Below are 19,723 nucleotides of genomic sequence, written 5' to 3'. Positions count from 1 at the left end.
CTTTAAGTCCAGGAGTGAGGCTGCAATGAGCTCTAACTGTGCCATTGCACTCTAGCCTGGGTGACAGAGCAAGACCCCATCTCTAAAAAAGTTGTTTTTAAATTTTTTTTAAAGAATCTCTTACCACTCAGAGGCCACCCCAGCCCCACCAGGGCCTGATAAGACCTTTAGAGGCCTCTGGAGGCCCTAAGAATGGCCAAGATTATGATTCACCACCACCCCATGTATGAAGTGAAATAAAACTACCCTAACCCATAAAATGAGAATAAAAGAGTTCATAGAGGCCGGGCACAGTGGCTCATGCCTGTAATCCCGGCAGGCTGAGATGGGCGGATCCTGAGGTCGGGAGTTTTGAGACCAGCCTAACTAACATGGAGAAACCCCATCTCTACTAAAAATACAAAATTAGCCGGGCATGGTGATACATGCCTGTAATCCCAGCTACTTGGGAAGCTGAGGCAGGAGAATCACTTGAACCTAGTAGGCAGAGGTTGCAGTGAGCCAAGGTCATGCCATTACACTCCAGACTGGGCAACAAGAGTGAAACTCCATCTCAAAAAAAAAAAAAGTTCATAGATGGTCTAATAGCCTATATAATGACTACTGTGATGTACTCTGTGTGTGTGGAAGCATTTTGGAAACCCAACCAACCTACCAGCCTACCCATCACTTCCCACTGGGAAATGTCACCATTGGCCGGACCATCAGGCAGGGACTGAACGCGTGGGAGGGATCTATCTGGAGTGGGGAGAAGGAAGGAAGGAGATGAGGTGTCCACCCCTCCCATGGTCCTAGAAAGCCCCCTTCCACGCTTTTCCACACTTCCCTCCATCCTGGCCACCATATTCTCCACAAGCCAATGGAAGATGGAGCAGCTGGAATGTCAGCCATCGGGGTCTCCCCACTGCCCCGGTCTATTCGCCCACTACTTCCGGGAAGCTCTTCGGCTCATCTCTTTGCCAACTCCTCGTGGGCCTTATTCCTTCCCGCTTCCCCCTCCCTTCCAGTCCAGCCTGGAGGCCACCCGCTCAAGAAAAGGCCCAGGGCCTGCACCTCTGGCCTTCCAGGTCATTTCTCTACTCTTGAGACCAAAGAAGGGAGACCCTTTGCCTCAGCCCAGGCTCGGCAAGAGTTTGGGCTGAGAGGCTCATTAGAGCTTTCTAATAAGCAATTAACTGGGGGATGAGCCCTTTGGCTGGCCTGGGTCTCCCTCCTCCCAGCAGGGAGCTTGGCAGAGAAAGGCTGAGTGGGTGGGCGGAGATGAGACACTCGGTGTCTCTCAGTCGCTTGGGGCCCCTTTCCTCCTCCCCTAAATATAAATGAATAAATAAACAGAACCCGAGGGCGCAGAGCCTGCGGCTGAGGCCTGGCTTCCCCTATACTGGGGGCTCCATCGGCTTTCTGCCAAGGCTGCAGAAGGCTTGGAGGAGGGTGCAGCCACCGTGCGCTCAGGCCCTCTGAGATGGGGGCCTGCGAGGTCCTCGGCTCACAGGTGAGAGTGTGCGCGGTCCCGAGGAGGGGCAGCTCCCGCCTGCTCCAGACCCGCTGGGCATCCTGGCCCCATTCAAGCCATTCTCCCCACCACTGTCCTCGGGAGACTAGGCAAAGGGCTTGAGCCAGGATGGCGCTGTGGAGGGCAGGAGGGACACCGGGGTCAGCCCTGTGGTTCCAGAGTGGAAAGGGGGCATCACAACGTCGCCTCCACCTGCTCAGACCCCCTCCCACATGCACACAGAGCCCCACGTCAGAGTCAGGCTCGGGGGAGACTCAGGGCAGGAGGGTCTCCCTGCCGGAGTAGAGGGTGGGGCTGCTGCCTCGCACAGCTCCAGGGGGCGCCGTCGACACAGACGCAAGCAGCGGTGAAAGCGGATGCCCGGTGGGTAACAGCACCTTCTCCTGTCTCTCTGTCCCTTCAGGCTCTTGAGCAACAACAAGATCACGGTGCTCCGCAACGGCTCCTTCTTGGGACTGTCGCTGCTGGAGAAGCTGTAAGTGTTGGGGACGGTATGGCGGAGGTGGGGGTTGGTGGAGATGGCAAGAGGTCACCCCGGGGAGGAGGAGGAACGCTGGTGGCTGAGTGACTCCAGAACCTGCCAGCCGAGCAGGGCCCGGAGTTAGACTCACTGGGACCCTGCCCAGCTCTTGACCCACAAGGAGAGGCCAGAGAGGCGCTGGTGTGGAAGCGAGACCAGCTCCTCCGCCAACCACGGGGAGAGAAGCGGGGAAGCCTGGCCCGGCCAGGCGGGGAGGGGGCTCCGAGAAGCTCATTAACGCTCTTTAATGAGCAATTAGCTGTGAGGGCCTCCCCCTCAGCTGGCTCCCCCTCCCAGCTGGGGGCCCAGCATTAAAGGGCTGAGGGCGGCTTAAAGCGACTGACTGTGGCTCCTTTCCGCCTTCCCTACAAACAAATCAACAAACAAAGCCCCCAGGGGGCTGAGGGTAAGGAAGAATGATCGTTTCTAAGCCTCTCCCCTACTCCAGCCCACCCCACCCTGGTTCAGAGCTGCCAGGGCCCCGCTAGCCCGCCGGAACCTCCTTCCCAGAACCGGGGCCCCTGTGTCTGGTGGGACCAGCTTGGGAAAAGGGTTATCGAGGAGGAGCTGGTGGCTGTGAGTTGTTAGGGAAGTGGGGGGATGCAGAAGCCCTGACCTCTCCTCGCAGGGAGAGTGTTCACGGGGCTGGTGGAGAGGTAGGGTAAGGCCTGGGTGGGAGGTCTCACTCGGCCATTTGGGCCAGTCATGAAGCTGCCAAACGTGGAATGAAACCCCCTCTCTCTAAACCCCCTGCTCTGTCGCTACACTCCAGGGCCTTGTCCCTCCACCTCTCCCAGAGCCTGACTTTTGCTTTCTCTCTGCCCCTCCCCCGACCCCGCAGCTCCTCTCCCATCTTTGCTCCCATCTTTCTAGGCGTTCCCAGTTCCTCCAACAGGGAGGGTCCTTGGCCCCTCTAGCACCATTTTGCCCAAAAGCTTTGGGTCGGTGCAATGGGAGACACAAAAGAATAAGGTGTGATGGGGCTGGGTGCGGTGGTGGCTCACGCCTGTAATCCCAGCACTTTGGGAGGCTGAGGCAAGCGGATCACGAGGTCAAGAGATCGAGACTATCCTGGCCAACATGGTCAAACCCTGTCTCTAATAAAAATGTAAAAATTAGCTGGGCATGGTGGCACGTGCCTGTAGTCCCAGCTACCTGGGAGGCTGAGGCAGGAGAATCTCTTGAACCCAGGAGATGGAGGTTGTAGTGAGCCAAGATCACACCACTGCACTCCAGCCTGGTGACAGAGTGAGACTTTGTCTCAAAAAAAAAAAAGAAAGAAAAAGGTGTGACGCCTGCTAGAAAAGAGCCCAGGCAATTGCAGTCCAGGGCAGACCACAAACAATGCCATGTATATTAGAACTAAGTAGACTGGAAGCTGGGCGCAGTGGTTCTGTAAATCCCAGCACTTTGGGAGGCCAAGGCAGGGGGATTACTTGAGGTCGTTCAAGATCATCCTGGCCAACACGGTGAAACCCTATCTCTACTAAAAATACAAAAATTAGCTGGGTGTGTGGTAGCATGTGCCTGTAGTCCCAGCTACTCGGAAGGCTGAGGCATCAGAAGCCAAGGTTGCAGTGATCTAAGATCGCACCACTGCACTCCAGCCTGGGCGACAGAACCAGACTCCGTTTTAAAACATACACACACACACACACACACACACGCATGCACGCACAGATTGGGGCTCCTGTCAGGTTCAAAGGAGATGTCAGCTAAATCCAAAGGAATGTTCACAGTTAATAGAGACACAGTATGGATGTGACATGGTGTTGAGATCTCTCACCATGACAGCAGTCTTGTGAGGGAGGCTCCGTGACACCCATTTCACAGTGGAAGGGGAAGCCGCTGGCCCCAAGCCCCCGAGGCTGGGAGGAAAGAGTGATGGCCTGGCTGGGTTCCTGGGAGTGGGAAGGCACAAATCCCATATTTGGGCAGAAAGGCAGAGCAGGCTGTCTACAAATATGGGACAAGTTTGGGAGAGCATGGGGACCCGCGATGGTGACAGTGACATTCTCACACAGCTCCATGACCAGGTCCCCTGGCCATCCACTCCGTGGCTCACAGACAGAGTGGTCCTGATGCAGAGAAAGGGCTGCCACCAAGCTGCATTCTAAAACTCCCCTTGGTGCCAGGCGTGGTGGCTCACACTGGTAATTCTAAAGCTTTGGGAGGCAGGCAGATTGCTTGAGCTCAGGAGTTCAGGACCAGTCTGGGCAATATAGTGAGACCCTGTCTCTAGAAAAAAAATTTAATTAGCCAGTCATGGTGGCATGCATCTGTATTTCCACCTACTCGGGAGGCTGAGGTGGGAATCACTTGAACTAGGGAGGTTGAGGCTGCAGTGAGCCATAATTGTGCCACTGCTCTTCAGCCTGGGTGAAAGAGTGAGACCCTGTCTCTCTAAATAAATAGGCTGGGCGCCATGGCTCAAGCCTGTATCCCAGCACTTTGGGAGGCCAAGATGGGCAGATCACCTGAGGTCAGGAGTTCGAGACCAGCCTGGTCAACATGGCGAAACCCTGTCTCTACTAAAAATACAAAAATTAGCCAGGCATGGTGGTGCACACCTGTAATCCCAGCTACTCGGGAGGCTGAGGTAGGGAGAATTGCTTGAACCCCAAGGCAGAGGTTGCGGTGAGCAGAGATGGCGCCATTGCACTCCAGCCTGGGCAACAGAGTGAGACTCCATCTCAAAAATAATAATAATGATAATAATAATAATAAATAAACAGAAATAAAAGCCCCCTTGGGTGCCAACAAAGAAGGAAAGCGGCTAAGCATTCGAGAGCTCTGCGTCCTCTGCTGAGTCCAGGCTTGGTCTTGGAGGGCTGAGTCACAGGAAACCAGATGTCCTTCCAGGGGTCTTTGGAGGAAGGCAAGCGAAGTGGCCTCTTCAGTCCCTGCCCTGCCCCTCTCGGGCTGGCACCTCCCGCAGTGGCTCTTCCTCTTCCTCCTTAGCACAAGCTAGCAGGTGCTGCTCAGTGCCCCTGGTGGCCTCGCTGACATCTCCCCTTCTCAGCCTTGCCCCTTTCTCCTCGTCCTTCTGAGAGCACATTTTTCTGATGAAGATGAAAAGATGGCCTGTCCTTCTCCAGCACCAAGGAGGCTGCATAGCATGTGCACCCCGAGCATGGCAGGCAATCAGAAGAATCGGGGCGGCAGCAGCTCTAGAGAGGCGGCATCTGGCTGGATGCCGAGTCATGTGGTGTGGGAGCAGCACTAGAGTGGGAATTCCAAACACTGAGTCCCAGCTCCTGCTCTGTGCTGGGCACCCCATCCATTCATTCTGCAGGTGCTCACTGAGCCCTTCTATGTGCCAGGCTCTGTTCTAGTCATTGGGAGTGAGCACAGGAGACCAGGTGCCTGCCCTCGCGGCCCTTACCTCTACTGATAGGACCCAGAAAATAGCAAATAGATGTGTGGTGTGTCTGGAGGCGTAAGTACGGCAGAGAAATACAAGACAGAGTAAGGAGGAGAGAAAGCAAGAGGGCCAGGGGCGCTATTTTATGAATGAGGTCAGGAAGGCCTTGCTGATGAGATGCCTGGGTGAGTCAGGAAGCCCGGAGCGCTCAGGAAGGACGGAGAGAGCAGGCACTCACTGCCAAGGCCCTTGGGTGCAGGGAATGCCTGGTGAGTCTGAGAAACAGAAGGGCAGTGTGAGCAGGCAGAGCGAGCCGGGGGAGGCGGTAGGAGACAGGTAGGGTGTGATACCAGGGTGGGCACCGGGGTGGCCCTCGATTCCTCATTATCAGAAGGCAGGGTAGATGGGGTGGTTTGGGAGGCACATTATGGATCTAAAATTCTACGATCGTTGGATGCGTGTGGGACACCCACAGTGCCCATAGGGAGACAATGATCACAGAATGCAGTGAAGGGGCCAGGCTTTCCCGAGGAGCAGCCATATGGGCAGAAGGGTACACTGTGGGAGCAGGACAGGAATGGCGCCTGTTCAGGGCTGGAGGAGTCAGGGTCTCCAGCGTGGTCACCTGATCACTGCTGTATTTATATATATGAAGACTTTTTTTTTCTTTTTTCTGTTTTGAGACAGAGTCTCGCTCTGTTGCCCAGTCTGGAGTACAGTAGTGCAATCTCAGCTCACTGCAACCCTCCCAGGTTCAAGCGATTCTTCTGCCTCAGCCTCCCGAGTAGCTGGGATTATAGGCATGTGCCACCACACTGGCTAATTTTTATATTTTCAGTAGAGATGGGGTTTCACCATGTTGGCCAGGCTGGTCTCGAACTCATAACCTCAAGCCTCAAGTGATGTGCCCACCTCGACCTCCCAAAGTGCTGGAATTACAGGCGTGAATCACCGAGTCTGGCCACAAAGACATTTTTTAAAAAAGAATTGATTCACATGATTGTGGCAGCTGGCAGACCCCAAAGCTGTACGGCAGGCCAGCAGTCTGGGAAGTCAGACAGGAGCACAGGCTGCAGTCTTGGGGCAGAATTTCTTCTCTAGGAAACCTCAGTGTCTGCTTGTTTTCTTTTTTCTTTTTTTTCTTTTTTTTATTGAGACGGAGTCTCACCCTGTCATCCAGGCTGGAATGCAGTGTCGTGATCTCGGCTCACTGCAACTTCGCCTCCCAGGTTCAACCAATTCTTCTGCCTCAGTCTCCCGAATAGCTGGGACTACAGGCCTGTGCCACCATGCCTGGCTTATTTTTGTATTTTTAGTAGAGACGAGGTTTTACCATATTGGCCAGGCTGCTCTTGAACTCCTGTCCTCGTGATTTGCCCACCTCAGCCTCCAAAAGTGCTGGGATTACAAGCGTGAGCCACTATGCCCAGCCTTCTGCTGTTAAGACCTTCGGCTGATTGGGTGAGGCCCACCCACAGACTACAGGACCATCTCCTTCACATGAGGTCAGCTGATGGAAGATGTCAACCACATCTACAATATACCTGCACAGCAACATCTAGATTCGTGTGCGATTAAACCACTGGGTACTATAGCCTTAGACAAGTTGACACAAAACTAACCATCACAACCACTATCCCCCCAGAAGGAGAGGGCCCTTGGGTAATACAGATGCTGGGCCTCCCTCCTAGAGATTCTAATTCATCTGTCCTGTGAGGCCTGGGAAATTTTTACACACTATGCAGGCGATTCTCATGCTCATCCAGGGTTAGGAGCCAGTGGGCAAGATGACCCCTAGACTGAGGGCCTATTCATCAGGAATGCCGGCTGGCATGTAGTTGGTGCTCAGGAAACACTGATCCCTCTGTCCTGCTGGGATCAGATGTCTAGGCTTGGGCGGCTGAGGCCATGGCAACTTAACATCCCACAGTCTGTGAGCAGCACGTCCTGTGGGAGGGTTGGGGCCCAGTCTGTTAACTGAAATGGAAGGTCCAGGCTGTTGCAGAACATGCCTGCATGGCCTCCTTGGCTGAGAGCCCCTTGGGCCTTTGGGAATGGGCTGTGTGTACGTGGGGTGGGGGCAGTCACCTTTTTGGCCAGGAACTGGGCATAGATCTGTGTGGTGTCTGTTTTGCAATGCAGGGTTCTGAGGCTAGCATGGGCAGGGAGGGCAGTGAAGGGGCACAGAGCGGATGCCCAGTGGGAATGTGTCACAGATGATCCTATGGAGGACTTGGGTCCAGAGAGGCTGGGGATGGGGGTGGAGATGGGGGGATACACCTCTATCAGCTGGGTAGGACAGACAGGAAGACCCGAAACAGGGCCCCATAGAAACACCTCCCGGGCTGGCCAGGGAGTGTAAAAAAGGCCTGCCTCGCACCTCTGGGCCCTCTCTCCCACCACCCTTCGGCTCGGCCAAGCCTGTTTCTTGCCCAAAAGAAAGACTTTTGGGGCAGAGAGGAGCTGGTGAAAGAGTGCTGGACTCCATCCGGTGTGAAAAGCAGCCTGGGGTGGAATCACCTCTCCTTTTTTTTGAGATGAAGTCTTGCTCTGTCGCCCAGGCTGGAGTACAGTAGCATGATCATGGCTCACTGCAACCTCCGCCTCCTGGGTTCGAGCGATTCTCCTGCCTCAGCCTCCTGAGTAGCTGGGATTACAGGCGCATGCCACCACGCCCAGCCTCATCCCTCCTTCTTTTACCTTTTGGTGCCTCTCCCAGCCCCGGGTGACTCACCTGGAAAATGGGGCTATGAAGAGTTGTTACAGGAACAGAGGAGGAGTTCCTTACATAGAGTGCCCCAGCAGCACAGGCTTCCAGTATGTGGCAGTTCTCTTCCCCTCTGAAGAGTTCCCACTTGCAAGATGTTACCCTGGGGGCCTGTCATTTGCATAGATATACCTAGAGTTCCCAGCCTTGGGCAAGCAATTGTGTATCAGTAATAAACGTGCTCCAGATACAGCTGGTGATTCATTCCCCAGGATCCCCCACCAAGCACAGGCAATGGGGAGCAGCCCCCCAGGACTTTTCTGGGGGGCTCTCAGGGTGTCAGTCACAGTAAGATACCTCTAGACCAGGGACTGAGCTGGCCCAGGGCAGACAGTCCCTAGGAGAGGCCAAGGGAGCGAGACTGTGTGCCTGCCGGCGTGTGGGTCTGTGTGGACACCGGCCCCTGGAGTCTGTGCACAGCTAAAGGAAAGAGCCTGGGGAGGGGAGCCGGGTCAGCCCCGGGATGATTTGTCATTACTTAATGAGATTAATGAGCCCCGGGGGCTGGTATGCAGGGGTGCCGAGGCGCTCATTAGAAGCAGATGCTCATGGGAACGAAGGCAAGTGGGGGCCTGAGGGTGGAGTGCAGCTCGCCCCACGCCAGGTGGCTTCCATTAATCTGTGGGCGGGGCCGAGGGTGAGGCTGCTGGGCTCTGTCCCTCCTCCCCTCCCCGTCCCCAGCAGCAGGGGGGTGGGGGGAAATGCCGCAAAGAAGCTGCCCTGGACTCCGGCTTCACCGAGACCCAGGAGGGAAGGCTGATGGGTTCAGGGATAGCCCTCTTGTTGGCCACGATGGCGCCCGTGCCTGGCATGGAGTACGTGCTCAATAAATAAGGTGTGGATTGTTTTCAGAGACAAGAGGGGCCTGAAGGGTGGGACTAGAACCTCTCCTTTCCTCCCCTAGACACTTCTATACCTGCAGGGGTGTCCTGGCCCACTTCTCAGCCAGCCCCCACTTTCTAGTGAACCCTGGAAGTCTTGTAGGCTCAGGGAAGGCCGCTTTGTGGGCTCCGAACCTATAATTTGGTTTTCAAACCCACAAGCAGGGAGGTCTGTGGGGGGCCAGAGGGAGTTGACTCTCTGCCGCCCCACCCTGCCTGTATGTGGGTACACACACACACACAGTCATAAAAACTCACATGCTCTTTAACGGCTCTAGTGAGATATAATTTAGTGCCCTAAAAGTTCACCCGTTTAAAAAAAGCAATCCAATGGTTTCTAGTATATTTTACGGAATTGTGTAATCATCACCATAATCTAATTTTAGAACATTTTCATCATCTGCAAAAGAAACCTTGAATCATTAACAGTCACTCCTCATTCCTCCACCCCCTCTTCCCCAGGCCCAAGCAACCACTACTCCGCTTTCTGTCTATAGATCCACAGATTTGCCTGTTCTGGACGTTTTATATAAATGAAATCATGCAATAGGTAATCTTTCCTAACGCGATTCTTTCAGCATGATGCTTTCAAGGCTCGCCCATGCTGTAGCATGTATTAGCACTTTGTTCCTTTTAATGGCTAGAAAATATTCCTTTGTATGATGACACCACATTTTGTTTACCCTTTCATCTCTTGGATATTTGGGTGGTTATTACTTTTTTTTTTTTTTTTTGACAGACAGGGTCTCACTCTGGCGCCCTGGCTAGAGTGCTAGAGTGCAGTGTTATGATCATGGCTTACTGCAGCCTTGAATTCCTGGCTCAAGCAATCATCCTGCCTCAGCCTCCTGAGTAGCTGGGACTACAGGCACGCACCACCATGCCTAATTTTTTTTTTTTTTTTTTTGGTAGAGATAAGGGTCTCACTGTGTTGCTCAGGCTGGTCTCGAATTCCTGGCCTCAAGTGATCCTCCTGCCTCAGCCTCCCAAAGTGTTGGGATTACAGGCTTGAGCTACCACAAGGCCAGTTTCTACTTTTTAGCTACTATGCACAATACTGCTGTGAACATTCAGCTATGGGTTCTTGTGTGGACGTATGTGCATTTCTCTTGGATATATACCCAGGAGTAGAATTTCTGGGTCATATGGTAACCCTAACTGTGAACCTGTTTTCCAAAGTGTCCGCACCATTTTACTTTCCCACCAATAATGTGTCAGCATTCCAGTTTCTCCACATTATCATCAACAGTTACTGTAGTCTCTCTTTTTTATTATATTCATCTTAGTAGGTGTAAAGTGGCTTTGATTTGCATTTCCCTCACTGCTGGTGACGCTGAGCATCTTTGCATGGGCTAATTGGCCATTTGTGTGTCTTCTCTGGTGAAATGCCTATTCAGATCCTTTGTCCATTTTTTTCAACTGGGTTATTTGCCTTTTTGCTATAGAGTTGTAAGAGTTCTGTATATATTCTAGATAGACATGCCTTATCAGATCTGACTTGCAAATATTTTCTCTCACTCTGTAGTTCTCTTTCACTTTCTTGATGGAATCCTTTAAGGTGCAATTTTTTTTTTTTTTTTTTTTTTTTGAGATGGGAGTTTTGCAATTATTGCCCAGATTGGAGTGCAATGGCGTGATCTCAGCTCACTGCAACCTCTGCCTCCCGGGTTCAAGCTATTCTCCTGCCTCCGCCTCCAGAGTAGGTGGGATTACAGACGCCTGCCACCACACCCAGCTAATTTTTTGTATTTTTAGTGGAGACAGGGTTTCGCCATGTTGGCCAGGCTGATCTCAAACTCCTGACTTCAGGTGATCCACCCGCCTCAGCCTCCCAAAGTGCTGGGATTACAGGCGTGAGCCACTGCGCCTGACCAAAGGTGTAAATGTTTAAGTTGTTATTAAGTCTGACTTGACAATCTTTGCTTTGTTTCCTATTTCACCCCGTTTTGCTTTTTCCGAACTTTTATTCATCCGTTGCTCCTTCCTCCATCTTTTCTTTCATTGCTTCTGCTCACAAACTCACACACTCAGCTTCCAAAGCCTCTGTTTTTCCAAGAAGGGCATGGGGCGTGATTTGCCCCCAGGAATCCTTCCTCCGTCTGCCTTAGGGGAATCCTCCTCCTGCATATTGACAGAGCTACAGGGAGGGAGTGGCCTGGAGTCGAGGGCCAGTGGGTAGCAGGGAGGGGAAGCTCCATTAACACACTGCGTCTTTCCCAGATTCCAAGGACAGGGCTCTGTGGAAGCACAGGGAGTGGGAGCTTCCTCACAACTGAAACACCTGTGCATGCTTTCATGCGCTACTCTAGCTTCACCTGAGAAATGAAGGGATCGGATCGGACCATCCAGCACAGGGCTGCTGCTTTTCTTCTTTTTTTTTTTTTTTATTTTTTTTTTTGAGATAGTCTCACTCTGTTGTCCAGAGTGGAGTGCAGTGGCACATTCTCAACACACTGCAACCTCCACCTCCTGGGTTCAGGCGATTCTCCTGCCTCAGCCACCTGAGTAGCTGGAATTACAGGCACGTGCCACCATGCCTGGCTCATTTCTTTTTTTGTATTTTTATTAGATACAGGGTTTTACCATGTTGGCCAGGCTGGTCTCCAACTCTTGACCTCAGGTGATCGGTCCACCTCGGCCTCCCAAAGTGCTGGGATTACAGGCATCATGAGCCAATTTGCCCGGCCTGGGCTTCTTAACGTAGGCTCTGCACCCCTCTGGAAATTGTATGCACAATGATGGCTCTAATGAGTTTTTCTCAGGCAGAAATGCATGGTCTTCATGAGATCTTCAAAAGGATGTGCTAAGCAAGAAGGGCTCAGAACAAGCAAGCTATGGGAGTCTGGCAGGTCTCCACAATGTCCAAGTCCTGTGGTAGCATTTCCCTCGCCCTGAGGGAGGACACGGCTTCTTCCCCGGAGGGACCAGGCAGCATCGGCTTCCCGTGGGTCCTTCAGGCTCCCAGAGCTCAGCCCAGGGAGCCGAGACAGACCAGCTCCCACGGGCACTCCTGGGGGCTGCCTTGGTCACCCCGAGGCTCCTCCCCAGGCGGACTTGAGGTGAGGGAGAAGGCATGCCCACCCTTCTGGAGGCGGAGGCGCCCTCTCCAAGGCCCCGGCAGGGCTGAGTTGCAGGAAACCGAGGGCAGGAAGAGGGGCTGGGCCTGGGCGCCGCCTGCTCCCATCTGCAGAGCATCAGTGGGGCAGGCGGGTGGGGGCTTTCGAGGGGGGCCGGGGAGGAAATGAGAATAAACACAAGTGAGCGGGAGGGAAGGGGGGCTGCGCCTAAGCCCCTTGGCAGTCCATGAAGGGAAGTGACACAATGAGGAATGTGTTTCCCTCTGCCCGTCCCTGACGTGGGGGTGGGAGGCTGAGCCCTGAGAATGGCCAGACCCCAACAGGGGCCAGGGGGCACATGCTGGGACAGCCCCTGAGGAGCGGGCAGTGAGGATGGGGTCTGGCAGCAGAACGGTGGGGGCTGGCTGGAGGGGCACCCCTGTGCAGCCAGGGTACTTATCCTGCGCCCCGCTCCCTTGGCCAGGGGCCTAGGGTCAGTGTCCTGGCACAGTCTGTGCGTGTGCCCCGCCGGGGGGCACCTCCCAGCACACTCTGGCGTGGAAGCCGTCCCTCCTCTAGGGAACTGGCCCTTTCTGGTGGCCTTCCCTTCCTTCTCCAGGGACTCGGGGTCATGGAGGCCAGCTGGGTCCTTCAAGTCCCTCCTATGAGAAGTTGCTGAGGGCGAGGGCTCCCCTGGCAGTGGGAAGGGCTGTGCAGGGTGTTTCTGTCCCCAGCCAGGACTGCGCACAAACAGGCCCCCTGGTGGGACAGTACCTCCCTGTCCTGAACACCCATTTCCTCTCCTCCCAGCAGTCAACCCGCTTGGTTAACCCCCTCCTGCCCGGTACTCCAGAGACGTCGATGCAGCTGTGGTGGGCAAGGCCAAGAGCCCCCTCAGCCCCCCATCCCTGACCCCTCCTCCATCTGGGCTGAGGTGTGGCAGGGCCTGGGAAAACAGGTGGACTCCAGACATCTCTGTGGGTCTCCTGTCTTCCCGCCACAGCCCCTTCAGACACGTGGGCCATTCCAGGGCCCCCACCCTTGCCTGCTGCCTCACAATCTCCTGCCACTGGGTGGGAGCCAAGAGGCCTCTGCCTCCATCTCAGGCCCCAGGACAGGAAGGCCGGCTGGGCCATGAGCCCCGTGAGCTCTGTGGACCTGAAGCCTGTCCCGTTTAGCTTAGGAAAGAGCCAGGTGGCCTTTGAGCAGGTGGGCAACTGGCCTCACCACCCTGCCTTCTAGGCACCTGTACCCTGGCTGTGCTGGGCACAGAGGACAAGGTGAGGGAGAAGGCTAGTGAGCTGACACCCACCTCGGTCTTCTGTGGTCCTGCCTGCCCCAAGGACCTGGCAGGTGTGGGGTTGGAGCAGACAGGTACCCAGCGGGTCCCCTGTGGGCGGGCACTGTCCCTTCAGCACCGTCCCTGCAGCCCCGGGAGCAGGTGAGGGAGTGGGCAGAGAGTTGTGCCCTGGCCAGGGTTGAATTTGAGCCGCAGACTCAGGGCTGGAAGCTGCCGTGAGGACTCACCTGCGGCTCACTCCTCCAGGCCGGGCCTGGCCCCTGGGATCCCTGGGGGGGGTCACAGCCCCCTTCTGTCCTGTCTCCACACTGCGGGCTCCTGCAGAGACCCAGGGAGAAGACAGGACTGAGGACCTGGAACAAGCTGTCACCTCACTGGCTTCCTCATCTGAAGGAGGAGGCTGGACAGCAGGACTTACACCCCTGTCCTGAAAAGGAGCCAGGCAGAGTTCAGCTGGGCGTCAGCCAGCCGACTGACCTGTCTCCTCGCCTGTCAGACGGAGAGGGGCACAGGGATAAAATAGCCACAAAAGCACCTCCCTCGGCCGGGTGTGGTGGCTCACACCTGTAACCCCAGCACTTTGGGAGGCCGAGGCAGGAGGATCACTTGAGCCCAGGAGTTCAAGACCAGCCTGGGCAATATAGCGGGACCCTGTCTCTACTAAAAAAAAAAATGTTTTTTTAATTAGCCAGGTATGTGCCACACACCTGTGGTGCCAGTTGCTTGGGAAGCTGAGGTTGAAGGATGGCTTGGGCCCAGGAATTTGAGGTTACAATAAGCCATGATCATACCACTGCACTCCAGCCTAGGTGACAGAGAGACCCCACCTCAAAAACAAAACAAAAAAACTACCCCTGCCATGCACCCCCTCCCCTGCCCACAATGGCTAGGCTCAAGAAGCTTCTACCTTTGTATAGCAATTTACAAAAGACCTTGACACCTATTTTCAAATGCTTCCCAGGGCAGCCCCGGCGACCTTCAGGGCAGCTTGGAGGTGGGATGGGGTGGGAAAGGAGGCCTCCTGACTTGGCTTCTTCGTCTTCTCTCCGTTCTGACCAGTGCCCCTGATGGTAGCCAGGGAGGAGGAGGAAGAGGCCTGTCCCAGGAATTGGTTTTGTTTTGTTTTTGAGATGGAGTCTTGCTCTGTCACCCAGGCTGGAGTGCAGTGGTGCGATCTTGGCTTACCGCAACCTCCGCCTCCTGCGTTCCAGCAGTCTCCTGCCTCAGCCTCTCAAGAAGCTGGGACTACAGGCGCCCACCATCATGCCCAGCTAAATTTTTTTGTATTTTTAGTAGAGATGGGGTTTCACCATTTTTGGCCAGGATGGTCTCGATCTCTTGACCTCATAATCCACCCGCCTCGGCCTCCGAAAGTGCTGGGATTACAGGCCTGAGCCACCGTGCCCCGGCGGAGGGGGGTGGTTCTTTAATCCCACCTCATACCCAGTGCTGAGGAGAGCAGAGGTTTAGCAGGAAGTGAAGTCCCTGAGAAACCCAGCAACAACACCGAGGTGACAGTGAGGACCCCGCCCGGGGAGCAGGGCAGCCCAGCGGGGAGAGGTGTGAGGGCCTGTGCACTTGCCTTTGCAGGGATTTGAGGAACAATGTCATCAGTACAGTGCAGCCCGGCGCCTTCCTGGGCCTGGGGGAGCTGAAGCGCTTGTGAGTGGCATGCCCTTCCCTCCCGAGGGAGAAAGTCACCCCTCCTACCCCACACCCACCCCTTCCTACCCCTCCTTCCCGCTTGGTGCCATGGCTGGGGTCAAAGGAGCTGGCATTTCCAGTCCAGCTGTGGCCCTGGCCTCAACCTCATCTCCTTTTTCACCCTGCCCCCCACACAAGCCCTGGTCCCACCCATGTGTCCCTCACAAGTGGACCCTCGTGCTACCGCATGGCTGGCTCGCTGAGCTTGCCTGTGTCTCTCTAGAGATCTCTCCAACAACCGGATTGGCTGTCTCTCCTCCGAGACCTTCCAGGGCCTCCCCAGGCTTCTCCGACTGTGAGTGATGGGGCGAGAAGCAGGGAGGAGAGGAGAAGGAAGAAGTGCATGGGAAGCAAGCGGTGGCCCCGAACCCTTCCAGGTCCCACCTGCTCCCCTCCGCCAGCCCAGGGAGACCCTAAGATCCCACCTCAGTTGTTCCCTGTCCCCTGCAGAAACATATCTGGAAACATCTTCTCCAGTCTGCAACCTGGGGTCTTTGATGAGCTGCCAGCCCTTAAGGTTGTGTGAGTATCTCTTCCTAGCGCAAGGACCCAGACCCCTGTCCCTTCCTCTGCCCAGGAGGGATGTATAAGCATCGTGACTACTGTGGCTGGCCTCACGAGTGGGCACAGCAGACAGTGCCTGAAATGCACGACCCCCAACTTACCGCAATGGCCCAGGGCAGAGATGACACACACAGACCCGAGTTTGCCCTCCCACGCCCTCCAGCCTTGTCCCTCCCTGGGGCCCCAGGCCACCCATGAGCCCATGCTCCCTCTGCTCTGCTCCGTGACCCCTATGCCCACCCTGCAGGGACTTGGGCACCGAGTTCCTGACCTGCGACTGCCATCTGCGCTGGCTGCTGCCCTGGGCCCGAAACCGCTCCCTGCAGCTGTCGGAGCACACCCTCTGTGCCTACCCCAGCGCCCTGCATGCCCAGGCTCTGGGCAGCCTCCAGGAGGCCCAACTCTGCTGTGGTGAGCAAAGCCTCCCCACTGCACATCTACCAGGGACCCTGCCTCCCACCAACCCGGGGCCCAGACACGAGCCTTCTCCCTCAGACCCACAGAGTTTTACCTTTCTATTGCAATTTGTGAAAGACCACAACACTGAGTCCTGCTCTTGCATTTAGGGAGACCTCATCTTTATGTATAAATCGCCATCCGAGATGTGCCCAGCACAAAAAGGCTGTTCTGTGCTCTCCTTCCTTACTGGTTTGCAACAGCTCTCCCACAACGAGAATCACATTTAATACCCCAGTGACCCTCCATGTTGGGCGGGGCCGGTGTATTTCTCCCCACTGCGCCTAAGGCTGTATGCTGGGCGTGGCCTCCCAGGTATCCCCATTCCCTTGGTGTCCCCGGTCAGGCCTCTATCAGCTTATCTTTTTTTTCTTTTTTTTTTTTGAGACAGAGTCTCGCTCTATGGCCCAGGCTGGAGTGTAGTGGTATGATATCGGCTTACTACAATCTCTGCCTCCCAGGTTCAAGCGATTCTCCTGCCTCAGACTCCTGAGTAGCTGGGATTACAAGTACCTGCCACCGCACCCGGCTAACTTTTGTAGTTTTAGTAGAGACAAGGTTTCATTATCTTGGCCAGGCTGGTCTTGAACTCCTGCCCTCGTGATCCACCCGCCTCAGCCTCCCAAAATGCTGGGATTACAGGCATGAGCCACCACGCCCGGCCTCGATCTAATTCCCTTGGGGGTGCTTATGTTTTCATCTGGCCCCACTTCTTGGGGTAACATGAGTGCTGAGAAAGGAGCACTTTTCTTTGTCCAAAAACCACGTGTCCCTCCCTTTTACCCTTATTCTGGAGACTTTCCCTTGACCCCTTTTTCTTTCCAGCTGGAGCAGGCTATAGGCAGAGGGCCCTGCCCTGCCCCGCCTCATCCTGCTGGACTCTCGCTCACACGTGCAGCCTCACACGCATGTGCACTCAGTCCTCACTCCTGGCTTCTCCTCCCACAGAGGGGGCTCTGGAGCTGCACACACACCACCTCATCCCGTCCCTGCGCCAAGTGGTGTTCCAGGGGGACCGGCTGCCCTTCCAGTGCTCCGCCAGCTACCTGGGCAACGACACCCGCATCCGCTGGTACCACAACCGTGCCCCCGTGGAGGGTGACGAGCAGGCGGGCATCCTTCTGGCCGAGAGCCTCATCCACGACTGCACCTTCATCACCAGGTATGAGCCCCGCTGCTCCTCCTCAGGCCTCAGCATGGGGATGGGGGCCCACCCTACCTGTCACCCGCCCCTCAAAAGAGCTGTATCCAGATGCGTTCCTGGGAGAACGTGCATGTGTATTTATGGAAAGCTTGGACTAAGTTATCAGTGGTCTGGGTAGAGGCTACAAATAAACATCTGATAGAACAAAATCATGACACTTGACATCTCTTTAGTGCCTTTACACTGTATAGAGTGGCTACCACCTATGTCACCAGATTTAGTCTCTACAGTAGACCTGCAAGGTAGATATTATCAGCTCCATGATAAGGACAGGGAAATCGAAGTTCAAAATAACTGTTTCATAAGGCCAATCAGAATAAAAGAAGTGCGTACCTGCATCCCTTGTTTCATTAAAGAAAGCAGGACCTGCAGCTAGTGCCCAAGGACAGTGCCGAGGGAGGGTGGCGTGGTTCATACCTGGTGGGCCTGAGGGTGACTCACCAGCCAGCCCCGCCTGCCATCCACAGTGAGCTGACGCTGTCTCACATCGGCCTGTGGGCCTCAGGCGAGTGGGAGTGTTCCGTGTCCATGGCCCAGGGCAACGCCAGCAAGAAGGTGGAGATAGTGGTGCTGGAGACCTCTGCCTCCTACTGCCCCGCTGAGCGCGTTGCCAACAACCGCGGGGACTTCAGGTTTGGCCCACTCAGCCCAGTAGAGGGCTGCCCCGCCCCCAACCCCACCCTTGAACCTGACATCACAGGTGTCCAGGGCTTCCCCGTCCACTGTCTCCATTGGGTCCTAAAGCTGGAGGAAACACCTCCTTTTATCATTCAGCCTGAAGCCTTGCTAGCAAACACACTCTATGTATAAAATTACCATCTGAGCCCAGGCACGGTGGCTGATGCCTGTAATCCCAGCAGTTTGGGAGGCTGAGGCGGGCAGATCACCTGAGGTCAGGAGTTCAAGACCAGCCTGGCCAACATGGCAAAACCCTGTCTCTACTAAAAATCAGTCGGGTGTGGTGGTGGGTGCCCGTAATCCCAGCTACTCAGGAGGCTGAGGCAGGAGAATTCCTTGAACCTGGGAGGCAGAGGTTACAGTGAGCCGAGATCATGCCACTGCACTCCGGCCTGGGCGACAAGAGTGAGACTCAGTCTCAAAAACACAAATTACCATCTGAGATGTGCTACACAAAAAGAATTTTTTTTTTTTTGAGAAGGAGTCTCGCTCTGTTCAGGCTGGAGTGCAGTGGTGTGATCTCACTGCCTCAGCTTCCCCAGTAGCTGGGATTTCAGGTGCCCACCACCATGCCCAGCTAATTTTTGTATTTTCAGTGGAGATGGGGTTTCACCATGTTGACCAGGCTGGTCTTGAACTCCTGACCTCAAGTGATCCACCTGCCTTGGCCTCCTGAAGTGCTGGGATTACAGGCTTGAGCCACTGCACCCAGCCAAGACTTATATTTTTAGACAGGATCTCACTCTTTTGTCCAGGCTCCGGTGCAGTGGCACAATCATAGCTCACTGCAGTCTTGAACTCCTGGGCTCAAGCAATCCTCCCACCTCCACCTCCAGAGGGGCTGGGACTACAGGCACAGCCCACTATGCCCAGCTTATTGTGTTGTTTTCTGTAGAGACAGAGTCTCACTTTGTTGCCTGGGCTGGTCTCAAACTCCTGGGTTTAAGCAATCCTCCCGCCTCAACCTCCCGAAGTGCTGGGATTACAGGCGTGAGTCACTGCGCCTGGACACAAAAAGGCTTTTATTTGCTTCCTTACAGTCATAGTTTGCAAAAGCTCACCCACAGAGTATTGTCTTTTAAGATCCCAGTGACTCTCTCTGTTATGCAGGGAAGCTATTATTCTCCCCATTGTACGGCTGAGAATACTGAGGCCCAGAAAGGATAAATGCCTTGCCTGAAGCCACAGCAAATAAGTGGCAGAACTTGAACTCAGAACTCTAAAGTCCAGCCCTCTATCAACTGTGACAGCCCAGTCAGAACAAAGAGAGTGGAACTTGGGAACCCCTGGAAGGCTGGTCTGAACCCCACTCCTCAATCCTTCCCCAAGCCCCCAAGGAGTCAGGCCTCACACTAAAGTCAGGGGAGGGACCGTTGCCCTGAGAAGTCTGGGTCATCGGCAACTTCCTGCCTTTGCCCCCAGGTGGCCCAGAACTCTGGCTGGCATCACAGCCTACCAGTCCTGCCTGCAGTACCCCTTCACCTCAGTGCCCCTGAGTGGGGGCGCCCCGGGCACCCGAGCCTCCCGCCGGTGTGACCGCGCCGGCCGCTGGGAGCCAGGGGACTACTCCCACTGTCTCTACACCAACGACATCACCAGGGTGCTGTACACCTTCGTGCTGGTGAGGAGGGGCTGGGGCACCCCACCAGCTCTGCTTCGGGGGCATGGGGAAGGGAGAAGCCAACCTAACAGGCAAGGGGTGCCCGGCCTCTGGGC

At 55.1% G+C, this 19,723-nt stretch overlaps 1 protein-coding gene across 4 annotated transcripts in view; it reads left to right on the top strand.

The window, feature by feature from the left end:
• The window catches only part of ADGRA2 (adhesion G protein-coupled receptor A2), a 46,589-nt gene that overhangs the window by 15,114 nt on the left and 11,752 nt on the right, over window positions 1–19,723 (top strand). For 2 of the 4 annotated variants that reach the window (XR_010339644.1, XM_012475942.2), the window contains exons 2-9: window positions 1,917–1,988; window positions 14,992–15,063; window positions 15,329–15,400; window positions 15,556–15,627; window positions 15,917–16,080; window positions 17,074–17,287; window positions 17,797–17,961; window positions 19,430–19,628. Coding sequence is in view for 3 of the 4 variants with exons in the window: in XM_012475942.2 (XP_012331365.2) it covers window positions 1,917–1,988; window positions 14,992–15,063; window positions 15,329–15,400; window positions 15,556–15,627; window positions 15,917–16,080; window positions 17,074–17,287; window positions 17,797–17,961; window positions 19,430–19,628 (1,030 nt within the window). In the remaining variant the exon portion in view is untranslated. Of the gene's footprint in view, window positions 1–1,916; window positions 1,989–14,991; window positions 15,064–15,328; window positions 15,401–15,555; window positions 15,628–15,916; window positions 16,081–16,197; window positions 16,318–17,073; window positions 17,288–17,796; window positions 17,962–19,429; window positions 19,629–19,723 lie in introns of those variants that run through there. The other 2 variants (XM_064368816.1, XM_064368817.1) reach the window with 2 other exon arrangements.

The sequence above is a fragment of the Aotus nancymaae genome, unplaced genomic scaffold (genome assembly GCF_030222135.1).
Source record: "Aotus nancymaae isolate 86718 unplaced genomic scaffold, 86718_ANA_hifiasm-v0.15.2.pri h1tg000079l, whole genome shotgun sequence".
In the NCBI taxonomy this organism is placed as follows: Eukaryota; Metazoa; Chordata; class Mammalia; order Primates; family Aotidae; genus Aotus; species Aotus nancymaae.
This window is presented reverse-complemented; position numbering and strand designations above follow the sequence as displayed.